General features: G+C 39.3%; 1 protein-coding gene across 1 annotated transcript in view; it reads right to left on the bottom strand.

Annotated features, from left to right (window-relative positions):
- The window catches only part of CIART (circadian associated repressor of transcription), a 112,772-nt gene that overhangs the window by 54,647 nt on the left and 31,894 nt on the right, over positions 1–26,231 (bottom strand). Inside the window, exons 2-5 of the mRNA XM_044079203.1 lie at positions 24,618–24,703; positions 12,031–12,496; positions 7,115–7,190; positions 6,027–6,105 (exon numbers count right to left, since the gene is read on the bottom strand). Coding sequence (XP_043935138.1) covers positions 6,027–6,105; positions 7,115–7,190; positions 12,031–12,496; positions 24,618–24,703 — 707 coding nt within the window. The remainder of the gene's footprint in view (positions 1–6,026; positions 6,106–7,114; positions 7,191–12,030; positions 12,497–24,617; positions 24,704–26,231) is intronic.

A 26,231-nucleotide genomic window follows, 5' to 3' on the forward strand; every position in this document is an offset into this window, starting at 1 on the left:
TCCCTTTCCTTCTTGGGAAGGAGGAACAGGGTGAATACTTCCCTGGTCCACAAGGGACCTACGAACCTCTGGGAAAAGAGGAAGCTGCTCTAGAGGAGGTTGAGGAATCCCTGAAAAAGGAGGGAGAGACTTCCACACCATGACGTTGCCCTGATGGAGGATGGACAGAACCCAGGAATCTGAGGTGATGAGTTGCTGTAGTTTGGAAGCCCGAGGGATGGGAGAGGGGGCAAAATTTCAGAGAAGCAGGTTTACCAGAAAAAGCCGGCTTCTGCGCCACAGCAGCCTGGGAAGACTTTGCAGGAGGAGCTTGCCTTCTACCCTTCCTACATTTAGTGGTCTGATGAGGCTGCCTGCAAACAAAAGTAGACTTGGTAAGACAGTTCCTCTGGAACTTTGGGATACGGGACACAAAAATAGGTTTAAGGTTCCGCAAAGCTTTATCTTTTTCTTGAAGAGACAAACCTACCGGCAGCAGCAGTAGTTCTAAAGAGATTATTATTATGCAAACCTGCATCCAGCAATTTGGCCGTAATGTCTTTAGGTAATGACTGTGGACAAAGCCAAGAGTAATGTCTCATGTCAGAACCAAAGGCAACAGCTCTGGAAGGGGCATCAGCAGCGTCATAGCTACACTTGATTTTGTGGCAAGCCACCTGAGAGATAAAACTCAAAACAGAAAAATCAGAAGACTTTCCTTCAGAATCAGGAAGGTCAGAAATAACCTATCAAGCCTGGCCAATTAAGGTCACGTCTGTCTGGTAACTGATGGCCCTAAAGTCCAAAATCAGACGTAGTATAGAACTTCTTACCAATCCTTTCCATTGCCCTACTATGCTCATCCAAAGGCAAAGGCTTGGAAAAGGGCAAAAGCTTATAAGACTTGTCACAGGAGACTGACACCATAGCAGGGTCAGCCGAAGGACACTTAAATTGGAGTCAACAATCCTCGGGAACCTTATAGAACCTATCAGGTTTTTTTTACAGCATGGGGCCGAGAATCAGGGGTCTTACAGGCAGCTATAAAGATGTCTAACAAAGCAGCCAACACAGAAGGTACTGCAGAAGATTTAACAGTGTCCACCTGAAACAAATCATACTTTTTCTGGATATCAGACACCTGAAAAGAATCCCACTTAAAATATTACATCATTCTGATAACTGTCTCCAAAGCACAACTCTTCCAAGACATCAGACTCTGAATCCTCATCCAAGGAATCAGATTCCCTAGGTCTTTTGGAAGAGGTCCCAATGGGGAGTAGGGATAGAAACCCTCTAGAGAGGTTTCGGGGCCATTAACTCTTGTCATTCCTTTTGAGGGTCCTTAGGACGTAGAGAACATTTAGTTCTTATGTTTATGTTTTTTGTTTTTTTTTTGGTAATGACATCAGCCCTAACAAACAATGGAGGTTCTGAACCCTGACAGGAATTGAGTAAGAGTACCTGGAACCTCTCCCCTGGCCAGAATCTGCGGAATCCCTCTACGGCCCTCCAAGATAATAAACAGTAGTTCCCCTTTGACATCCACTGCAGATGCCAGCAGAGCCTCAGAGGACGTGTGAAGGGAAGGATTCATGCCATCCTCCAATTGGCCTGTGGCAGAGGAATCCAAAGTCGACACCAGATGGCCTACAGAACTATCATCCGCTACTAGAGAGATGCCTGGTGGAAGATGGACAGCCAAAGAATCTGGCTGAGATTTCTTGGCTTTCTTCTTACTTAATGGAAGTATCTCAGGGTTAATTGATTCTGGCATGCTATCCTGGGCTAACTGTTTAAGCCTCTGGTTCTCTAGATAGATGGCCAGGGAAGACAGACAGTTTCTAAGAGTCTCAGGCAGAAACACCTTACAAATACTACAGGGGGTATGGTCGTGGGAAGCACCCAAACAAGAAAGACACTGTTCGTGATTATCCATATAGGTTCATAGGTAGGTACTAGGCTATCAGCCTGAGGGCCTACGTAAGCTTAGCCAACAAGGTTCCCTGGCTTACGCCACCCAAGAAAGTTATTTTCCTGTGCCACTGTCGAGAAGAGACACAAAAGTGATCCCCGGGTTGTATTTCTTATTTCCCATCCACTCAAGATTTTTCTTGAAGAGTGCTAATGAAGAACTTTGTTTGACATAGATGGGTAGCCCTTTCCAGAGTATGGGAAGTCTCTGGGACAGGAATCTATCCCTCCAGCGTGTCCTGTTTATTATGATGACAAGGTTTAGGTCCCTAGAGCGTGTAGCTCGGAGGAAATGGGATTTCTTTAGGTGTAGCATGTCCCAACAGCTCTGGGTTTGACACAGCTTTATATGTTAGACAGAGATCACCTCAGAGTAGGCGATATGCTACGGAGTAAAGCTGGAGTTTTTTGAGATGGTTAGTGTAGGGCATCTGTTTGAGGCCAGTAATCCTCTTTGTGAGGTACTTCTGTGACCTTTCCAGCTGCTGCAGATGTCTTGTGAGGTACATTCTAAAAGGGGCACTGTACTCTATAATGGGTCTATCAGTGTCGAGTAGAGGGGAACAATGACCTCTTTTTTTCTGAATGAGAACCCTTTTATGATGAGGTGTGCCACGTAGAACGACTTCCTGACTACTGTGGTGATGTGACTATCAAAGGAGAAACTACTGTCCACCTGGGTCCCCAAGGTCTCTTATCACACATTCGGTGTTTTAAGTAGACTGCTATCTATGTAGTAGTTCATGGGTACAGAGTTTTTACCAAAGGGGATGACAGTACACTTTTTGGCATTGAGCTTGAGGCCATGGCTCTGACACCAGGCATCTGTCTCAGCGAGGCCCTTCTGTAGGATTTCCACATCATTTGGGGACTCGACTATAGCTCCTAGTTTGCAGTCAGTCATCTGGTAACTTCGTTAGCCAGAGGCCTTTTGTGTTAGCCTGTACTTCAGAGAAGTAGATACCAAACAGGAGTGGTCCCAGGACTGAACCCTGTGGTACTCCACTTGTCACTGGTTTGAGGTCAGATTTGGAGTGTGCAACTTTTACAGTGTGGGTTCTGTCAGTGAGCCAGTTGGCAACTCATCTTGTGACGTAGGGATTTATATCTAGTTTAGTGAATTTAGCTATAACTCCAGAATGGGAGATGGTGCTGAAAGCCTTGGCGAGGTTATGGGGAACAAGCTTCCCAAACTGACACTTTCCCTTCTTGGATTACATGAACTCCAAGTAATCAAAAGAAAACAAGACCAAATGTAAAAAGAAAAAAGGACCCCAATGGGTCACTGATCTAACAGCTAGGTATTCATCACAGCAAAGGGCATTCAGACAGATGAACGATAATGGTGTTTGGAGTGCTGCAGGAATTTCTGGCAAGTACTGGTTGTGTACTACGTGACAACAATCTCCCGTATTCTCCATATGTCTGGACTATGGGATAGGGTTGCAAGACGGAAGCCTTTTCCTACACAGAAAAACATCCAGGCCCAGCTAAAATTTGCAAAACAATACATCAAGTCTCCCAAAGGCATGTGGGAAAATGTGTTATGGTCTGATGAGACCAATGTTGAACTTTCTGGCCACAATTCCAAAAGGTACATGTGGCGCAAAAACACTTTGCATCACCAAAAGAGCACCATCCCCATGGTGAAGCATGGTTGTGGCAGTGTCATGCTTTGGGGTTGCTTTTCTTTAGCTGGAACTGGGGCTTTAGTCAAGGTGGAGGGAATTATGAACAGTTCCAAATACCAGTCACTTTTGGCCCAAAACCTTCAGGCATCTGCTAGAAAGCTGAAGATGAAGAGGAATTTCACCTTTCTACACAACAATGACCCCAAGCATACATCCAAATCAACAAATGAATGGCTTCACCAGAAGAAAATTAAAGTTTTGGAATGTCCCAGCCAGAGCGCAGACCTAATAGGACATGCTGGAGGGACAGATTCATAACCCAGAGGCTCCCTTCACTCTGGAATAAAATCCCAGTCCAGGTTAGGCAGAGTCCCACATTGACTCTCTTCAAGAGGAATCTTGATGAGTGGATGGGAGATCATAGGTTTACCCCGGCTATCACTTGTGTCACTGTTAGACCGAGGCACAGTATACTAACCTCAAAAAAAGGCATAGCAAAATTAATTTAAAATGGGTGGCGAAAGCCAAACACACTCTGGCTAGGCTTATAAATGCCCTAGGGCAGATAGCCTAGTATGAACCTATGAACCTATGAACCTATGTGGGGTGACCTGAAGAGGGCTGTGCACAAGAGATGCCCTCGCACAGATTTGGAGCACTTTTACACGGAAGAGTTGGCAAATATTGCCAAGTCAAGGTGTGGCATGCTGACAGACTCCTACCCAAGAAGACTGAATGCTGTAATTAAATCAAAAGGTGCTTCAACAAAGTATTAGTTGAAGGGTGTGCATACTTATGCAACCAGCTTATTGTATGTTTTTTATTTTTTATATTTTTTCCCCTAATAGATTTGTTTGTTTTCCCATTGAATTGTATAGGTTATAAGTCACATTAAAGGTGGGAAGTCTTGAAAGTATTTATTGTGGTCTCATTTTTTATATCACAAAAACCTGGCATTTTAACAGGAGTGTGTACACTTTTTATAACCACTGTAGTCTGACAGAAAGACACCCCCCCCCCCATGCGGAGAATCAAAAACTGAACTCTGCTCTGAGTCTGAATCAGAAATCTGAAGAGAAAACCCTGTACCCTCCTGTCCAGATTCAGAATCTTGGACCTCTTTAAGAAAATAAGTATTTATCTTTCTTTTATTATAAACTACCTTAAAAAGCATCAGTAGTCTGAATTGAACCCTGAGCTAGGCTCAGAAAGTTACTCCTGTCCAAGGAAATTTGAGGAGTAGATACGCATTTAGTTTTCAATTTCTTTTTGACAAGAAAAATGGGGCCAACTGTGATATTAAAGGTAGCAGCAGCAGTTTCCCCACAGATGGGCACAAAATTCAGATAAAACAGTGAAGCATTCCCTATTCTCTCTTCCAGGGATGGCAAGAGTGTCTCTCCCTGCCAACTGAGGGGACCCCAACAGCTGCACAGGACGTGGCCAACACCCAGTCCATAGTGGTTGTAGGTGCTATCCTGGATAAAAGATGACAGGTCTGAGGTACAACAAATGGCCACAGCAGAGTCACCCACCTGTGGCAGAGGGAAATTAATAACCTGCTGTGGTGCAAAGGCTGTTTACTTAATTTTTCTTTTTGCAGCTGGAAGAAGGACCGACCATGAGACCAACAGATGGTTACATGCTGTAACCGAAAAGGATGTCTCTTTCCTGAAAAACAATCAAGAGTTGGTAAAACATTTTTAAAGTCTTTAAAAGTTTTTTCCACAAAAAACATAGCAAAAATGACTTTAAAACACTATGCCAACCCCAAAAAAGCAAAATGAACTCCGCTTCTCCACAGAAGGAATGTTTTTTTTTTTTTTTTAAATACTTTAAACAATTGTTAAACTGACAAGGTATAAAAAGAGCACTGTGTTTTAAAAGGCCTATACAGTCTTGTGACAGTCCATTAAAAACAAACTCCTAGTTTTAAAATTACTTTCCATAACAGGAAAGTGTTGTCAAGAAACATTTTTTTTTTTAAATAGGAAGGTTTTTTTTCCCCAAAGGGAACTTGTGTCCAGCAAAGGAACAGCACAAGCCGACCATCGCTCCTCAGAACAGTGTACTCCTCAGCGACAGGAAAGCTCTGAAGGGTTTGGTGCCCAAACCTATCATTCTGGTCAGCTCAGGTTGAGGAGAAGTTTAACAGTTTTCATGGGAAGAATGTGCCCTGAAGCTTTAGACTCTGGGCAGCTGTTATATCCTTGCAGGATATAACCCATACGGCTTTATTCTATTGCAACAGTGATCAATACGAAGAACATTTCCAGTTTACCATGCAGGAGACTCAATGCTAAGCTTCAAACTTAGTGGGAAAAAATGAAAATTAAACCATTAAACCAAACAATATAAATGAAAAAAAAAAAAAAGGCATTTAAATGAGTTTGACTTTCAGGGAAGGGCATGCAGTAAGAAAAGAATATATATATACTCTACCCCATCGCTGGCCTCTGTAGAACTCCCACGATCCTATGAATTCTGTCCATTGCAACGCTCTGCTGGAAGCTACTGAGACCTTGAAAACAAATAAGTGCACTGCTGAATGAACAAAAGTCACCAAGGAATCCCACTCCCAGCATCACAAGAACAAGATCATTACATCAACACATAAATAAGCAATTCTCTCAACAAAAAAGAAGGCGATAAAGTGTGTTGTAGCAATACTCATGTCTCATGAGAACAACTTCATATCAGGATCTTCTGCTGGCCAAGATGATGTGCTTACTAAAAATTCCACCTGAACCAAGATGGTGTGCCGACTAAAAAGAACATCCATCATGCAACTTCAAACTCAAACTATAAAGGCATGATACCCCCCTCCTCAACACACACATAAAAAATAAAACTAGTTAAGTAGAAAAGAACATGGAAACCCAACGGCTGAAGTTGCTACCACTGGCAGCAGTTCCACCCTGGTAAAGGATGAGTCCCTCAACTTTGTTCCTGCCAACAAACCACAGAAGTAGTTTTCAACTACCTTTAAAGTGGGGGGGGTGTGTGAAATACTGCAGAAAAAGCTAAACTTGCACAACAGTTATGAGGATAGTGAAAAAGTGCATGCTCACTACTTTTGGGGAGTGCATCACAAGAATGAATACGGTGCTACTCACAAGCCCAGGTAGCAATGCTAGTCATGCCTCAGCAGTAGGCAAGATCTGCAGGGTGGTGATGACCATGGGGCATGCAAAACATAAGGATTCTGAAAAATGTCCCTGCTAGTAAAATGTATGCTTGTACCATAGACAACTAACAATGACTACATAATAAATCAAACAACATTAATTGTAATAATGACATAATGCTACCACTAGTGGTCCGCACAAACAAAAAGCTTTTAAAACATAAAGCTTAATGCAGCTTTTTAACCTGAATGCAACATTTGAACTTTTTAAAAAAGCTACACAATGCAGCCTAACAAACTATTTTTGCACAGTTCACTATTACATTTGAAATAATTAATTCAAGTATGGCAAAAAATGCATTGAGTTTGGGAGGGATGACACTGGAAATTAGAGGAAGTTTACCTTTCTCGTATCGCCCCGTCTTCAGTCCATTGAGAAGCCCCATCAGAGGTCTGATAAAGACCCGAAGCTCTTTGCACTGCAAGAGGGAAACAAAAAGAATCTTTTTTTTTCCCTTCAATTTTTTTTCTGTTAGGGAGTGCTGACCAGGTAGGCCTTAGCTCTCTCTTTCAGGGAACCCCCATATACCCTGTGAGGCATGCTGCTCTCTCTGCCACCATCAATCCAGTGGTAAGACCCAAGGCAGAAAATTCTGCAGAGGTGTGGTTCAGCAGTTTATTACATATGGGTACCATACAGCCTGCTAGTACTCTGCAGTTTTTACTCCTCCTCTCCCCCTCCAAAAACACATTAGCAAATCAGAGTCTAACACCATTTTCCCATCAGCAACTTTCACATTTTGCAGTAAAAAGGGCCACTTGGCAAAACAGCAAAAGGAAAGCCAGCTTTTAGATGACTGATCCTTATGGACTGTCTTTATTGGTACTGCTGCAAATAATCTGTGTCACTCAAAACAGGCCATCAGTGTGGCAGCAAGCAGTTATAAGAGCAATGAAGTGAAGGTAACATTTACAAAGAAGGCAGCACAAGACTTGTTCTAAACCAACAAAAAACAGACTGCCTTAGCATTTTTTTGAAAAAAACAGTGACAACCTTGTTATTTTATAAACTGCTACTTTAGGGACTATCTGTTGGCAAAGACATGCAGAGGAACAGCACACTGGATGAAAGTGGCAGACAATGCACAATTACAATATATGCATAAAGACAAAAATCATCTCAAATAATACACTTTAGAAACATATCAAATCGCAACCTGCATGGCTCAACCTCCTAAACAAAATTCTTAACCGTACAGCATGCTCTTGGTTAAAAACGATTCACTTATTCAATTCACGAACATAAAAAAGATGCATGAAATACAGCAGTTTATAAGACTGCCAACTAGAGTGATCCAGCTCTTGTATGACAGCTATAAGGAAAACAGGAAACAGGATGCCAGCAACGAAGAACTCACTTTATTACAGGATTAGATTAAATGCTTTCGTCTACAAATGTCTGAGACTTCATCAGAATAAACAAAATGCACACCAACATTCCTTTTATACACAAAAACACTCCCCTTTTTCCCCAATCATGTGACCAGTTAATTAATCGATACATTTTTCACAAGATAACATCCACTTTAAAACTACATTCTAGAATTGTAAAAACACCACAAGTCCCACTCTCCATGGTCTACATGATCAATAATACTAAACTTAAAAAAGTGTGGGACACATTCTTTCTAACGTGCTTACACAGGGCATTGTTTTCATCATTTTTCTTGATACTGTATGTATGTGGATAGATTCTCTCCTTAAAACTCCTAATGGTCTTGCCAATGTAAAATCCTTCACGACTGATACTTCGCAATATAAACTACTCCTTTTGTACCACATTGATATTTACATGTGAACTTAATGTTGACCTCCTGGTTCACCCTAATACTGGTACTCTCCATTATAAATTTACACTGCCCATAATGCCCACATTTCACCATGCCACCTACAACGTGTTCAACTATCGGCCTTTCTATAAAAGTTTTAAGACACATGCCCTTCCTGTAAACTATAGTGGGTCTCTCCCCCCACCTTTTTGTAATTTTCCTGGTTGACCACAAATATATTCCAGTGTCTATTGATGACCGTTCTAATTTGCTCAAAATGTAAATTGTAGGGCAACACCGTGGCTTTATTGTACAAAGTAGGTTTCTCCCTCATCCGATTCCCATTCTTCACAGGTGCACTGTTTATAGTTCCTAACAAAGAGATAAAAATTCCCTGCTTCCTTTTGTTTCTAATTTCAAACTGTATTGTTGACAAACTCATTAGGATAACCCCTACCCCACAACATTTCTTTCAGCCTTTCACATTCCATTTCAAATAGTTGAGCGCTACTAACCATCCGTGCAGTATGACATACTGTCCCTTCACCAAAGATTTCTTTTGGTGTAGGGGGTGCCAGCTGTCAAAATGCAAGAGGTTGTTGGAATAAGTGGGCTTCCTAAATAATATTGAAACAAATCCCATCATCATCCTGTCCTTGGTAATCCTAGTCCAAAAAATTGATGGTTTCTAAATCAGAGTTCATAGAAAACTCAAGAAACCCAGTAGATTTACTAAGGAATTCAAAAAATTCTTCCAACTTTTCTTTTGTGTTATTCCAAAAACTGATAATATCCAGGGATCTACGATAAGATTCTAATGGACTGAAAATTCTAAAGGAAACACTACTATCTTCTCCCAGTACGCAACCACAGTATTAGCAAATATGGGGGCACATGCTGCCCTCATGGCCATCCTCATTCTTTGCTTAAATAACTGTTGTTCAAAAAAATATATAATTGTTTTCAAGAATACATTCCATCAAAAATCTGAGTTAAGGAACGAGTTTGATTCATGTCAGAAAATTGACTCAAAAAACCAAAGAACCAATCTAGACCTGTCTCGTGTGGGATCACCTAAAACAGATCCTTGATATCTATAGTTACAAAGATCAAATTTTCATCATAGAGGTCATTAGTCACTCTAGATAAAAAGTCCCATGAATCTTTTAAAATAAAAGGTTGGTTCTGAACTAAGTCCTTCACATGAAAATCAACATATGTAGCTAATGGGAAATTTTTTGATGACTTAGCTTCTACTACTGGGGAATCTTGAATATTTTTATGAATCTTTGGAATACAGAATATGGTGGGGGTCCTTGGGTGTGGAACAGATAGAAAATAGTGTTCCCTTTCCTCTAATTGCCTGTTAATTAACAAATCGTCTAACAACATATCAATTCGCCTGTAGACTATGTTCATCTCATTAACAGACACTTTTTCATATGTGTCAGAATACAGCAAGGTCAACATCTTATTGACATAATCGTCAGTGTTCATCACCACAAGGTGCCCACCCTTGTCTGGCTTCATAACCCTCACACGAGAGTTCCTTCTAATAGCCATAAGTAATGTTTCTTCTTAACTCGGGTTACAAAATTGATTGTTGCAAGACTGGAAAAGCTTTCTAATATCTAGTTCACATAACTTTTCCAACAACTGAACCACCGGCTGTAACGGTGGGTTGAAAATACTGGGTTTTCTACATATATTACCTAAATAAACTGGCCCTTGATCACTGACCTGAATCAAAAAATTAAAATTAATTTATTAATAAGATGTAATTATTTTCACATGTAAATATCATTATGGTACAAAAGGAGTAGTTTACATTGTGAAGTGTCAGTCATGTGAAGGATTTTACATTGGCAAGACCATTAGGAGTTTTAGGGAGAGAATCTATCAACATACATACAGTATCAAGAAAAAATATGAAAACAATGCCCTGTGTAAGCATGTTAGAAAGAATAAGTCCCACACTTTTAAATTTAGTATTATTGATCATGTGGACCTGGGAGCTAGGGGTGGACCTTCTGACATCTTTTTGGAATTCAAAGACATAAAAAAGCAATTAAGGCGCCAAGCATCTGAATTCCTGGGTCTTGACGTTATTTCTATCAGCGTGCCCTAAGGTTGAAAGCTATGTCCATGTTATAAAAAAGTGCGTACTATTTTTTTTAGTTTTAAAAAAACATTTAATGCTGTAAGTTGTGTGGACATTAACTGAATTGATGGGCTGTGAGTGAGACTTGTGGTGTTTTTACAATTCTAGAACATAGTTTTAAAGTGGGTGTAATTTGTTAACATTTTTTTTTTATCAATTAATTAACTGGTCACATGATTGGGGGGAAAAAGGAGAGTGTTTCTGTGTATAAAAGGAGTGTTGGTGTGAATTTTGTTTATTCTGATGAAGTCTCTGACATTTGTAGACAAAAGCGCTTAATCTAATTCTGTAATAAAGTGAGTTCTTCGTTGCTGGCAGCCTGTTTATTGTTTTTCCATTAGTTTGTGGAGTTTGTGCTTTTACCAGCTCCAAGGAATATCATTCTCGCCTGAAGCTCTATGGGAGAATGTCTCAGGAAGTCTTGCTACTCCATTAAATCCTGTACTAAGTAAATAGATCACCTGAAGATCTGCAGCATTACGTTTGTTAGGAACGGGTTATTTCTTGCAGAAAGAAGATTAGTTAAGGCATTATGTTAAAAACAATATTTTCCTTTGCTGACTAGCTACATTTTACAGTAAAACTTATAAAATGTCAAATTCAGCTACCGTGTTTTTAGACATTGCTCTTGCTATCAACTAAATCATTGTATTATTTTTTTCCATGAAACCAAAGGTGTGTTCAGGGAGGGTTCAAACTTTTAAAATAACATAATTATTTTTATTTAAAAGAGCTATGGCCTCTACCCACTTGCATTAAAAACAAAGATGATCAAATGCATTGTACATACATTTACTACTGACCTGTTATGTTCTACTATACGTTAGCACTTCTACATAGTGCAGACACAAAGTGATGCTCTGGGAAATCTGGCCAGGTCTCAAAAACAAAGGTTAACTTCACCAACAAATGCAGTGGGACTGTTTAGCCACTTGAACTATCACTAAGTCGAACAGATGGTGCCTTGGTTTAATGTCACACCCGATGACTAGTATCTCACGAATGTGGGTCCCCCCACATGTTGTTCTTTCAGTACTGGAACATGAGAAACTGAATACGTCTCTCCAATTACTACAAGTAAGCAGTGATGACACGTGACAGCTATAGTCATCGTAATCATCAACACTTAACTTATATATCCTGACTCTAGCTAGGATCACTCATTTTTAAATGATAAAAGAAATTAAACTAAGTTACAAAAACATGAAGCATATTAAAAATGCAAACAATCCTGTTGCACAATCTGCAGTCAGTCTCACATTTCAAGTTGAATATACAAACCATGCATATTTAAACTTACAGAGAACTATACAAACTTATTTGACAAACCTTTTCTGCAAATATCAGGTCTCCCTTTGTTTTGACTCGGGTTACTTCTTCTAGACTCTGTACTTTGTTTGTGCTGCTTTCTTCTCGCTTTCTTTTGACTCCATTGCTTAAAGCTCGTGTAGAAAAAGTGTTCAGTCTGCTCACAGCAACATCTGTAGCTTTTGCCCGAGAGTCTTGGATTTTTCCCATGTACTTCTGATGACAAACATTGTACATAGGAGGCTGAACATAGGCTGGAACATTGGGCTCTGCAGTCCTACACTTCTTGCCTAAACTAAGCGGGTTGGACTTTAACTCTGTAGTTACAGATGTAGAGAAAAGCTGTGTCCCATTATTTTGCAACAAATCATTAGCTGATTCTTCAGAGTTTGTTTCTACTTCTTCTTCACTTTCAGTTAAGAGATAATCCAAGTCATCATCATCATCACTGTCGCTGATGTCTTCAACAATGTAGCTACTGGTGCCGCTGAATGAGGAGGAAGAACAGTAAGATGACAAGCTTTTGGAATACTCCATGCCTTCAGATGGGAGGCTTCTGAAAGGAAAATGGTTGTCAAGTATCAGACAAACATACCTGCTCAAAGACATTCTACTACATACCTCTAAGAAAGCACAGCCTGAAGGTTAAATTACTGTAATAAAACGAACATAAAAACATGTGAGCAAGCCCAAACCTGCATATTTTTTTCAATAAAAAAAAAAAAACATTTTTCATTACAACTTTAATATTTTTTAGATGGTTAGTAAAACCTAGATGTTGAACCTCTCTCCACTTGCAAAACTATAATGCACCTTCAGCCATGCATGGTGTAACTAACAAAACAATATATATCAATAGTTAAAAAATACCTTAGGAATACTATAAAATGTATAACAGTACCATAAAAAGTGGAAGAACATATTCCAAAACTCTGACTGGCAAAAATGAAAACTTATTTATGCAGACAAACATCAACTCCAAATTAACAGTCTGAAAGTTCCAGAAAAAGAGATAACATTACATAACAGAAGACAATACCTATGACTCTCCACACATCCTACAGGAAATAAAGATGTAAAATGCCCATCCAGCAAAAACAAAGAGAACTCACCAAAAAGCAGTCACTGGGAATAAAGTCTTCAACAATTTTTTCAAAACAAAAAGGTAAATGTGCTTAAGAAACTACAAACCTAAAGCTGGTGCTTATCTGGATACACAGCAAGCAAAATCATCATCTTTGTACATGTAAAACACTCCTGCTGTACAATTTTCTTTCTAGTAAATCACACATTAAAACACAAATGGTTGGGGTCTCAACACCTACAAATGGAGTGTGTCACAGAGAAGTGTCGCCAACAACCAGATTTTTTTTGAATCACAAAAATTATATCCGTGAAGACCTGTAAATAACAGTGAAAATAGAAACTGGGCACTTAAATGACCAACTACATCAACCAACACTCATACTGCATGGAAAATAGTGATCAAGAGAAAGTACATTTACGTAAATAAATTTACCATAACAATAGATATTTGAATACTGAGTTAAGACCCTAGGTGTTATCCAGTAACAAGTTTATTACGAAGCATGTGAATGAAAAATAACACTGAATATTATAAGGCTTTTTTTTCTGGTAAACAAGGTACCCTGCAGTTTTGTGTCCGGTTTGCATGTCAATATTAGACAATCTGATAAAGAGAAATGGCTTGAAGAAAGTGTTTACTGAAAGCATTCAAGTGTTTTCTCAGCTGGGAGAGCTATACAGATAGGCAAAATGAAATAGCACTTAACTAAAAGCACAGGCTGTTCCATACATCTTAGCATGACTAACCTTTCTTTTTGGTTAACTCTAGCCTATCTGTGTGGCTATCAACTTAGAACTTTTGTTCTTATTAGGAAGCAAAAACTTCAATATTTGAAGCTGTACATAGTTTTGTGTACTATTATTAAGTTAATAGGTTTTATTTTTTTTTTTTGGGGGGGGGGTGTTCTGTTTGAGGGATTTCAAAAAACGTTATGTAAGATGTGGCATAGGCTCAAATGGATAATGACAAGAAACAACTGTATAAAATACCAACGTGCCAAACAGTAAATGCATGTAACATAAAAGTTAGAACTAGGCATTTAACAAAAAAGCAGTTATACATAAAAGGTGGTAATAATAATTCTATAAGAAAATGATACTTTCCGTAATGTCTTTCAATCTGAATGGCATTACAGATAAAAATAAAAAAGAAAGAGTAGTAAACTATATTAAAAAAATGTAGAGTGCAAATAGTTATGCTACAGGAGACACACTTGGAAAGAACTGAACATGTGAACATGTGAATTTGATAAAGGTTTTCAGGGTGGTCATTCAGCGGAATATCTGGGGCAAAGGAAAAGCGGAGTAATTATATTAATTGCAAGGGGAGCTCCAATAGTGACAGAAGAGGAAAAAAAGATAAGGAAAGATATATAGCACCAAGGGGCTACTGGCAACGGAAGAGAATTGTACTGGCATGCATTCACATTCCACCTAAAACTGCTATAATGGAGCTTAAGAAAATTCTGGGAGAAATTGTTAGCTTTCAGCAAGGAATATTACTTACAGGTGGGAACTGGAATTTGGTATGAGATAATGAAGATGTGTCTGGAGGGTCTAGAAGGGAAAATATAACAAAGGAGGGGAGATTTTTGAAGAAATTTATGAAAATGTTTGGCGTGGAAGATGCAAATTTAGTATTAGGAGACTGGAGTGAATTTACATATTATTCTCCAAGATACAAAACCTGGGCTAGGCTAGACAGAATTTATATCTCACAGGAACATGTGTGTTTGTTTAATTGAAGGTCTTATGCAAGGTAATGAAATAAAAATGAGACACTGGCTTTTTCCCACCTATCGGTTGAAAAGAGAGGAATTTAAGGAATGGGTTTTGGAATTAATTCAGGAGCTACTAGAGAAGATAGACACTTTTTCTGACAATACAGCTATGGAGTGGGATAAAATTAAAGTGGAGTTTAAAACTAGGGTGGAAATAAAGAAAAGGGAGCTATGGTTAAGAAGTAACAAGAATTATTTAGAGGGATTGGCAAATGTTAAAGTACTGCAAAATAGGGGGAATAGAAAAGAAGGGATTACCTCGCTAATATGCATGAGTTTAGAAAGACTGCTGTTAAGCAACTGTTTTTTGATAATTCTAGAGCACAAAAACTGTTTGTACAACCACTCAAGGCAATAGAAAGTGGAAAGGGCTATCACCAAGCTTAAGGAGTATATAACAAGGAAGAAAATGAGATCCTGTAGAAGTATTAGAAATACTTCGTAAATTTTATGAAAGTTTGTAAAAAGCAGAGAAATATAGAAATCACAAAAAGGTACAAATGGAAATGTTTATGAAAGAATTAAAAATGCCAAGGTTAGAGGTAGATGAGGTTGAATTACTGTTAGGACAGGAAGAGATGAAATAAAAATGGCTATGTTTTACCAATCTACAGGAAAGTCCCCAGGAATAGAGGATATTCCTGTGGAAGTTTGAAAGCTAGGAGGGAAAAAAAACTGATAAAAATCTGGAAGATTTGTTTAACAGTATTTTAAGAGGAGGAGAAGTACCAGCATCCTGGAAGAAGGTGGTGGTAACAGTAATACCTAAAGAGGGTAAGGATCCATCGGATCCAGCTTCATACAGGCCAATTTCAATACTAAACCATGATTATAAAGTGTTTATGTCTATAATGACTAAAAGAATGGCAAAAGTGATACCAAAATTGATAGATATGGATCAGTGTGGTTTTGTGGAGGGGAGGTAAACATTTGACAATATTAGCAGAACACTGATGTAGAATGTAAGAAAATAGCAGTGTCATTGGTAGGTCTTGATGCAGAGAAAGCATATGACAGAGTAGTCTGGGACTTCATGAGTAGGGCAACAGAAGCATTTGCTTTCCTTGATACAATTATAAAGTTGATTAGGAATATATATGAGAGATCGGAGGCAGAAACTAAAGTGGGTGGGGTCCTCTCTGATAACTTCTGCTTGAGTAGAGAAACCAGGCAGGGTTGTCTGCTTTCCCCTTTGTTGTTTGCATTACATTTAGAACCACTGGCAAAATAAATAAGGGATTCAGAACTTTAAGGATATAATTGGTATGGTAGTTAGGAAAAGCTAGCTCTATTTTCAGATGTATTATTTTATTCATGACAAAACCATAAAGGGTCACTGCATTGTTGTGGAACATTTTAAGACACTTTCAAATCTTCTTGGGATACAAAATTCTTCTTTCGGCTGCTCAGATTAGGGGTCGCCACAGCGGATCATCTGTTTCCATTTCTTCCTGTCCTCTGCATCTTGTTCCGTCACATCAACCACATGCATGTCCTCTCTCACCACATCCATAAACCTCATCTTAGGCCTTCCTCTTTTCCTGTTACCTGGCAGCTTCATCCTTATCTTTTTCCCAATATACTCTGCATCCCTCCTCAGCACATGTCCAAACCAACGTAATCTTGCCTCTCTGGCTTTGTTTCCAAACCTTCCAACCTGGGCGGACCCTCAAATATACTTGTTCCTAATCCTGTCCACCCTTGTCACACCCAGTGCAAATCTTAACATCTTTAACTCTGCCACGTCCAGCTCCGACTCCTGCCTTTTTGTCAATGCCACTGTCTCCAACCCATATAACATAGCTGGTCTTACTATCCTCTTGTAGACCTTCCCTTTCACTCTTACTGGTACTCATCTGTCACAAATCACTCCTGACACTCTTCTCCACCCACTCCATCCTGCCTGTACTCTCTTTGGATTTATTTTGTTTGTGCTGCTGTAGAAGTGAGTTGGATGTTGGATACTCTTGTATGTGAAACCATGTGTTGGCCACAATCAGGTAATTTACCAGACATAAGTCTAGATCTCCTTTATTACTGATGCCCCACTCACGTGGACCCAGGCAGTCCTCATATCCTATTCTGTCTGTCCCGATAAGTACATTCAGGTCCCCCATTATAACCACCAACTCACATTATCCTGCTTTATCTAGTAGGTCCTACAACTGCTGCCTGAATGCACTCTTTTCATCACTATCTCAACCCTGCTGTGGGGCATATATTGAAACTATGAATACTGATCTATCCCTACCTACACTGGAGTCAGTTGCCATGGGTTTGTCACTAATTCTAATGACATCCCTTAATGTATTCTGAAGCCTTCCCCTCACCACAACTTCCTCACTATTTCCTCGTCCGTCCTCCTTTTGAGTAGTAGACTCTGAATACCAAGCCAAATGGCTTTGCTGAATTGCCCTTCCAGCTAATTTTCCGGATACAGAGGATGTCCACCTTCCTTTAACATCATGTCATCCACTTCCAAGCTGTGTCCTGTCAGTGAGCCTATGATGAGTGTAGCAATCCGTAGTTCGTGTTTGGCACGTTGACTGTTTTTATGTTCAGCTTTTGCTCAACAGAACTATCACAGGTAACTCAATCTGGGCAACAGACAGCTAGCAGCTTACTCACCCATTGCTGCTGGGCTTCATACTGAGCACACAGTGGGCAACAGTGGCAAACATCTCCTAAATATCTTTGTACAAACTCTAAATACAGGATAGGTAAATGAAGAAAGAGAAAGCCAGACTAGTTCTCCCCCATAAGAGCAGCTCCTCCACTAACCTAGGTAAATTCACATCGCCTAACGTTCTCACTAGCCTCATCTATCAAGTCACGGAATGAATTAGTACACAAATAAGGGCACAGGAGATTTGTAGACTCTAGAACCCTCACAGGTTGGCTTTGTCAAGTGTAGATATGGTGTTACTAATCTTGTCAGCTTTACAAATCACCAAAACCCCACAGGAAGGGTTTATTGTCCCCAATGGACTTGGAAACTGATACTGTTTCCCACTCTGACATCATACAAAAGTTACCCTAGCTAAACAACCAGCACCTTTGCAGCTCACTGGATTGCTAACTGGTTACAAACACAACACATTATCAGACTAAAAAGTCTCTCTAAGAAGCAAAATGTAACTATTTATTTAACATTTGTTCACTGGGAAAGTCCGACTTGGAATGAGCCAGTTTTCAGTGAAGGCCTGGGGAGAAATGCTCCAGATGCATGTCTTTGTAATGTGGGAGGAAACCAGAGCACCTGGAAGAAGCCCACACAAATGCAGGGAGGATGTGCAGACTCTGCACAGAAGGCACCCCAGCCGAGAATCGAACCTGAGAACCTTGCTGTGAGGGGACAATGCAAACCACTGCACCAATGCGCTGTCCTAGTGGCATTCCTCAAGGTTCTCATCTAAACCCTCAACTCTTTGTAATTTATTTCTCTGAAGTGAAGGCAAATGCTGATAACCTTTAGCTAACTAAATTTGCAGACAACGGCAACCCAGGTTTCATCCTGAACTCCCACCTTCAGATTCACTAATACTACAACTGGTACTGTTGCTCTAATCCCAGTCTCGTCCTTAACTTAACGTAATACAGTAAAACTTTGGTAAAACCTAGTGCTCCTGCACAACGCATAAACAGAAGTCACCTTACAAATGACACAATGATCCACGATTTAAGAACATAGCATACATGAGCTTCCTTAGATCACCACAATTTCCGTACTGTCAGAAAATCCTTATGCCACTCTCATCTCATCTGTCAAGGAGTTCTTGCCCAGATCCCAAACTGTTCTAATTCCTCTTTTTCTGGCCTTACTAACCCCATCATAAAAATACAAATGCCCCATTGGTCAGCATTACAGCTCTCCCAGCTAGAAAGACCCTACAGTTCTATAGCCTAAAGAATGCAAGATTTAATTTACTGCACTTAGACTAAAACCTTTCCTTATTGTCTGCAAGGTGATCTGTGCCTTACCTTCTGATCAATATCAAAAACCTTCTCTAGGTTACTATATTTTCCTTGAAAAGAAAAACTCCTTGGTTAATAATCATTCCAAACACCTAGTTTTGCACCAAAAGTCCTGATTCATGAATAAATTCAAGACTCAGTACCTTCTTCACATACGGAAAAACCTTCCCCTATATATTACATGGAGTGTAAAACATTACCAATTAATATTTAAATTAGACAAATGGATGAGACTAAGTAAATTCATCCCAGGAATCACTGGTTATAAACTAAACAATAACAAACATCAATCCCCAATTCCTTCTCTATTTCTCCAATAAATAAAGCAATATGAGAAAACAGTAAACTTTTTAAATTCCTATATTAAACAGAATTTTGTATAACTAATTCTTCATTTTTTTTTATACCTTGCAAATAGAATGCAGTACACGGAGTGCAGGTTGCTACATAAACAGCTCCATCAGTTAAAAAAATTACCACTGCATGCTAAAACTTGTGGGAAATCAGCTATGTGATATGTGGACCATTATGCAAAAATCTACACTGCCTACAATGTCCACATTTATTCATTCTACCATTATACATATTTACTACCTTCCAAGATATCTATATTTTTCTTTCTTTCTTTATTCTTAAGAGAATTGTAAGGGGTGGCAATTGGGAAAGCCAATTACTAAATAAAGAACTAATATGACAGACTAGCCTTAGTACTAGTATAGGTCCTACTCCAAACAAAATGTTAGTGTTGGCTCTGCTCTCAGAAAGAAAGCAGATCAGCTACAACTGGCAATTTGTTCACATTACTTTACGGATTAATTTAATTAGTTTTAGGGATGATACCTGGATGTGTTATATTTTAAGCATAGATGCGTTAGTAGATCTATTCTGAAAAAAATCTGCAATACTGTACAGCGGAAAGCGCTCAATAAATTGTTAATCTGTGAGGAACTTCAGTTTGTTATATTTTTAAATCTTTTAACTTAAAGTCACACATTTTGTATCAACACCATGGATTTTCTGAACGACTGAAAGTATGAAACTCTAAAGTATGGCATTACTCATTAACTGGAATAGCTGAGAGATATGCTACTGCTAACCAATATGGAAATGCAAAATGGAATGAAACTTTTTCTTTTTTTTAATGTTTTTGCAGGATCCCACACTTCAGACTTGAAGAAAAATAGCCCTGCATCTTTCTAACAATACAAAGCCATTATAAAGACTCAATCTGACACTGAGCTTTTATCCCCCCTTACATAACAGCAATAGGAAAGTGACAATAATACATCTAAATAGTTTTTTTTTTTCAGGAACCTGCTTTCCAATACAGGAAGGGAAAGTACAGTTGTGTAAGCTGAACTTACGCTAACAGTAGACATTTGAATGATCACTGCTTCAGTAGCCTTAGCTATCCTGCCAAGGATATAACAGCTAGATAGCTTTGAAACCTTAAGGGCACCTTCCATGCACCCAAACTGTCTAGCAGCTCAAGTGGGGCAGACTAAAGACAAATTTAGCCACAAAGCCCTTCAGAGCTTTCCTGCCAACAGAGAGAGGGAAGCTGAGCCCTAAAAGGCCATTGCTAAGAGTAACAAAAAATAAATGCCCAAATCCTGGTATAAAAAATACACCAGGAAACAAAGTGGATGGAGGGAGGCAGCAGCTATCATTTGAACATATACTGTTATGAAAATTCGACCGTACATAACTGTACAATCACTGTTGCAGTAACCTCAGCTATATGTGTAGATTATCACAGCTAACTATATATGACAGGAGGAAGCAGAAGAGTGCAGAAGCCCCTGGAGAATGCTCCTAGCAAAGCGTGATCTAGACCTAGGGAAGGAATCAAGCTTATCCTGCTCTGTAAAAATATGTATAGAGAACCAAGGAGCAGTTTCTAGAATACTTACAGAATACAACCCTTTCCAAAAAATCATACATGGAGCCAAGGCCCTGGCACAGTAGGCCTTGACCCTACCTGGAATAGATTTGTCATGGTGAGTAAAATAAATATAATAGCCTTAGACAACCACTTAGAAATAGCCTGTCTTGACACAGGTTGTACCTTCTTGCTTTCACAAGAAATGAACAACTAACTTAAAGATCTGAAAGATTTAGTTTTTCCAACATACTACCAGAGTTGTCTGTGGTTATCCAAGGTATGCAGTATTCTTTCTCCCTCAAATTTAGGAGCAAGAAAGAAAACAGAGAGATGGTGGAAGGCTTGAATTAAGTAAATTCAGATATTACTTAAGGCATAAAAGAAGGATTAGTTCTCAAAGAAATCGTGTTCCTAAGGAAAACGAGTTAAGGTTGACTCACCATAAGAGCCTGCAACTCACATATCCTTCTTGCACAGGTCAGAAAAATCAGTAAAAATGTTTTCCATATTAAAAACCTCAAGACAGCCAGATTAGCTGGTTCAAATGGAGCAAATGTTTGCTTCTCGAACACAAAATTAAGATCCCAAGATGGGGCCACCAGTTTACTTGGAGGCCTCTTATGCAAAACCTCTTTCACGAACATTCTGACATAAGAATATCTTGAAAGAGGATGGGCAGACAAGCTAAAATGGCTGAGAAATGAACCTTGACAGAGGAGAAAGGCTACAGGATAATAACTCACATAAATATTGTAAAACTAGAAAACAACAAGCCCTGAATGGGTGCTGGTTATATATGTGGAAAACCTTTTCCATTTGCTAATATGTTATTTTCTAATGCCAAGCTTCCTTGCCTCTGTTAGTACTTGAAGCACAACATAAAAAACAGATGCTTAAAAGGAATTAAGAACCTATAGCAGTCAATTGAAGATGACTGATGTTGGGGTGTATCAAACACCCCTCCCTGTTTTTGTGTGACTAGATCCATTGTGTGAGTAAGCTTTTGGCAATTCCCCCTGGGCATTTCCAAAAGAAGGGAGAACCACGGTTGCCTGGACCAGAATGGAGCCACCACAATGAAACTGGCAGATTTCTTCTGGATCTTACCAAGTACTCTGGATATTAGCAGAAAGGCACACAGGAACATTCCTGTCCAAAGAAAAGAAAAGGCATCTGTTTCCCCATGTCTTCCTGCATGGAGTCCTGGAACAGAATGTTGCCAGTTGTTTGTTCAGACAAAAGGAAAAGGGTCTACTTGAGGAACTCCCCACAGACCTTGGAATACCTCTGATTCAGTTTCTATTTGTGAGGGTCTGCCTTGGTTCTGCTCAGCTTGTCTGGCACACAACTGTGCTCTGACAGAATGCAGGATTACTGTAGAATGAGACTGTGCTGTGAAGTTACATCCCAAGCTAACAAGACTAGTCTGCAAAAGGGTACAACCTGGTTCCCTTGCTTGCTGAAGTACCACATCACTGTGGTATTGTCTGTAACTACTTGAAAAGGTCCAAGGGACAACAGATGGTTCAAAGAATTAAGTGACTTGATCAGTATGTACACAGTACTTTACAACCCCATCCTAATGTTATGCTTTAAATTGCTTTTGCAGGGGGCAAGCCCCACTGCACCCTGCTCACCTTTCTTACTGAACATGGAAGTCAGTAAATAATGACACACATTTTAGTTTCACAGTTTGCATTATTTTGAAACGTATGCTAACATAAAACTTGTAAAGCTAGCAACTTTCTAAGTTTATAAACGCAGTACTTAAATTCTCTTCCTGTGTTTGGTAGTTTGTCCCCCCAGTCTATTAGGCTTAGTTCAGATTTTGGGCGTTAAAAGATTGAGAGGTATGTGTCAATGTTAACAACTGGAACTGTACTTTAAACGTTACGGTTCCATGTTTATACCTCTCTTATCTTAGTTACCGCAATCCACTGTCCCCGAAATAAATGCAGTCAGACTTTACAAATAAAAAATAAATCACATTTTAAAAAATACATCTCTGCAGACCAACAGAATGACATTGAAAATTCTTGGTCATATAGGGAGTGGCACCGCAAATAAATACTGAATGTCAAACAGCTAAGAAACAGTAATAATTAAAACAATACAAGTAAAGAGATCTGCCATGGGCGTTCCTGCACAGATGACTACAAATAGTTTAGGTGTATGTTGTTATATAGAATAGATGACGCACAGTTGCAGCAACGGGTACATTCAACTACAGTTTTCCATATTCTATTTGGTGACGTTGGGTAACTCATGTTTATTCACAGTAAAACTGGCAATTACAGGGAAACATACAGTAGTGGGTGGGGTTTGGGCGGTCCTTGCTACTGCGCATCTGGTCGGGTAATGTTCTAATACAAAACCAAACTAGCAGCTCGCGACAGGGAAGCGTACCTTTCAACCTCTTAGAGCACGAAATCTGGACAAAGCCATACATAAAGTGTTACGTTACAAAGGCCCAAAAACGGGGCGTTTTTTTAAATATTGCTCTTACAAAATCAGAAAGTTGACAGAATAACAGGTTTGCATTAATATAAATTTTCTTAAGGATATGAGGTATGAAACTCATATGTATGTCATTATTTTCAAATCTTTAATAATTTGCCACTAACCACAATTTTAAGAAAAACGGACCAAAATCTGGACATTCTGCGAAAATGTATACAGTTGAGAGGTATGCAGGGAAATTACACTATGTATACCAGTGTACGTTTAAGTGCTTCAATCAAGACCTTATGGACCAAACTATTATTAAACGTGCTGTAAGACCGTATGATGCAGCCCACACAAAAAATGGTAACGTTTTATAACACCTAGCACTACCTTAACTGCTTTGAGAATAACATCGTCACGCAACCTACGTGACTTTTACAACGGCGTGGTGTATCCAAGTCAGGTGCATACCTCAACCTCTTATAGCAAGAAATCTGGACAAAGCCATAAATAAAAGTGGAAAAAAATGGGTACATTTTTTTTAAATACTGTCCTTGCAAAGTTAGAAAGTTGATAGAATAAACAGGTTCTGCATTAGCATGAATTTTCTGATGGGTATGAAGTCTGAAACATAAATGTCTGTTCTAATTTCAGTCTTAATGATTTGCCACTAATTAGCCAAAAACGACAATTTTATGAAAAACGGACCAAAAATATGAGGCAAAAATCTGTAGAGCTGAGAGGTATGGTCAGGTGTCCCCAATCAACTACAATAATTTGTATTTCCGTTTCTAAGTGGGGTCCCCTTCAGCTGCAGGTTTGTGGGTACAGTAAAATAACATTTAAAGGCTAACTTAATTTGCTTTGTACATGCGACCACCTTTTACTCACAAAAATGAAACGCCAGGCTACTACAACACACAACCCAACACTGTCTGTACTTTCCCTACCGCCTGAACTGTGGTAGTCACCTCTGACAAATAAAAGCCGTGTGCAATCAGCGTGGCAAGAAAATACCGACCCCTCCAGCCCACAAGATCAGCAACAGCAATAAATAATCAACACAGGACATGAACTGATCCAAGCCACTGCCGCACACAGACGTGAAGCTCTTCTTAGAAAAGTGAACACTGCACAACTAGGTATACAAAAATTCGACCAGTTCCACAAATTAAACAATTTCACAGAATTCAATTTCCACACAATGTAATCAAAATACAAGACAAACCTCCACCTTAGATAATGTAACAAGTTAACAGATTACATAGAGTTGAAAAAACGACTATTTACATAAAAGGAATGTAATATACAAAATGTCCACTTTACGTAAACACCTTAATGGTATGCAGTCAGACAGCTGCTGACAGATATTTTAGACATTTAATTTTTATAATGAGCGATTTTTTTATATATTTAATGTTTATGTTTGTCCTTACCTGTAGTCCTTAACTAGTTTCGTATCTCCCTCAGATGTCAAACTACACAGACTGTCCGTCCTAAAGTATCTACGAATAACGTCGCTCTAAATTATGAAGATAAGCACAACAAAATATGGATATGGAGCGTCATCCAAAATGTAGCTAAACTGTATTTTTGTCCGCTACAAAATATACAACCTGTTCTTCGCATCAGTCAGACCTTCTCCTTCTTCCCTTCACTAGTTTATTTATTACTCCGCACACCAGCTCATTGAAAGCAACATACAAACACGTGCTTTCCACACACGTGCCATTGCCACTGCCCAGGGGTGGTGATTCCTCATTGGCTCGCGCAGACATGTTTTTGTGTAAAAGGGGTTGTACCCTCTACTGTTACAGTGACTGTACCAATAAAAACTGAGGCTTTCGCTTATTGGGTTGATGTAGCAACTGGCAGGGCCCGCCTGAGCACGCGGTTCTCAGCGTGCGGATCAGAGCTGTATTGGTTGAAGAAGGGAAGGGCGTTGGGGTGGAAGCTAAGGTTTCTTATTAAGGAGCTGCACGTTGTTTTGTGCGTGCTGAATGAAGCGACTACTGTTTTGAGTAAAGCCTTATTAGTTTACTATAGGCTTACTGGGCGTGACACATGGACTCACTTGTGCGTTTTATGAGTTTATGGAGCTGCGCTTGTCTATTCACATTGCGTAAGAGTGTGGTAATAGTGAGGCGGGGCTGTAAATGAAAAGGCTTATGTAGTCGTGTTAAGATGCATACCGCACAGGTTTTGCCAAAGCATTTTATGCATCATTGCATTTAGCTTTAATCGTAGTGCTGACAATCCTTCAAGAACTGGGAATAAACAAATGGTCATGGACGCTAAATAGCTGTTTTTACACCACCCTTAGAAATGATCATGGAGGCTAAAATAGCTGTTTTTATATCACACTTTTCAGTATACCTTATTATGAGGAAGTTTTGTCATCCATACCTCTCAGATGTGTGAAGTAAAAGTATGGACATTATGTCCTCCTCCTGACTCTTAAAAATCACATGATCCTTGCAGTCCTACATTTAAAGGGTTTGTCACAGATTAATTTTTAATAATTTAGTAGTGCGTGAACACCGTGAGTATGCTAAAAACGGTTAAATAAAATCCTGGTTATGCGTTACTACAGAGCGAGACCCGACCTTTAACAACGCTTAGAGGATTGCTAAGCACCCCACTGGCACTGTTAACATAGAGTCTGCACTAAAACAGACTGTGCTGACCAGACTATAGCAGCAGCGTGGCCTGAAACTGCTTTGTTTTAACTGTCGTTTCTGCCCACTGTATGCTTAAGTACGACCGTGTACTTTGATTAAAACTGATTCACTTACACTGGGAATGCGGAAGAAGTTAATTACTTTCCCACTGTTTTACCAGCTTTCAAAACTGGTACAACCCATCATGTTTTTTATTTATTTTTATTCAAATTTTCACTAACTAGTAGTATATGGGAAAGATAAATTTCCATGCACTACAAAGAATTATGGTCGAATCTCTGATCATAATAATAAAAAAATATTGCTCTCGATATGGATGCCATGAGTCACCTTGAGAGAGAAGCTCTCAATGAATTTCTTGACATCCAT

This window comes from Protopterus annectens, chromosome 8.part0 (assembly GCF_019279795.1).
Source record: "Protopterus annectens isolate FY-2018-M chromosome 8.part0, PAN1.0, whole genome shotgun sequence".
NCBI lineage: Eukaryota > Metazoa > Chordata > Ceratodontiformes > Protopteridae > Protopterus > Protopterus annectens.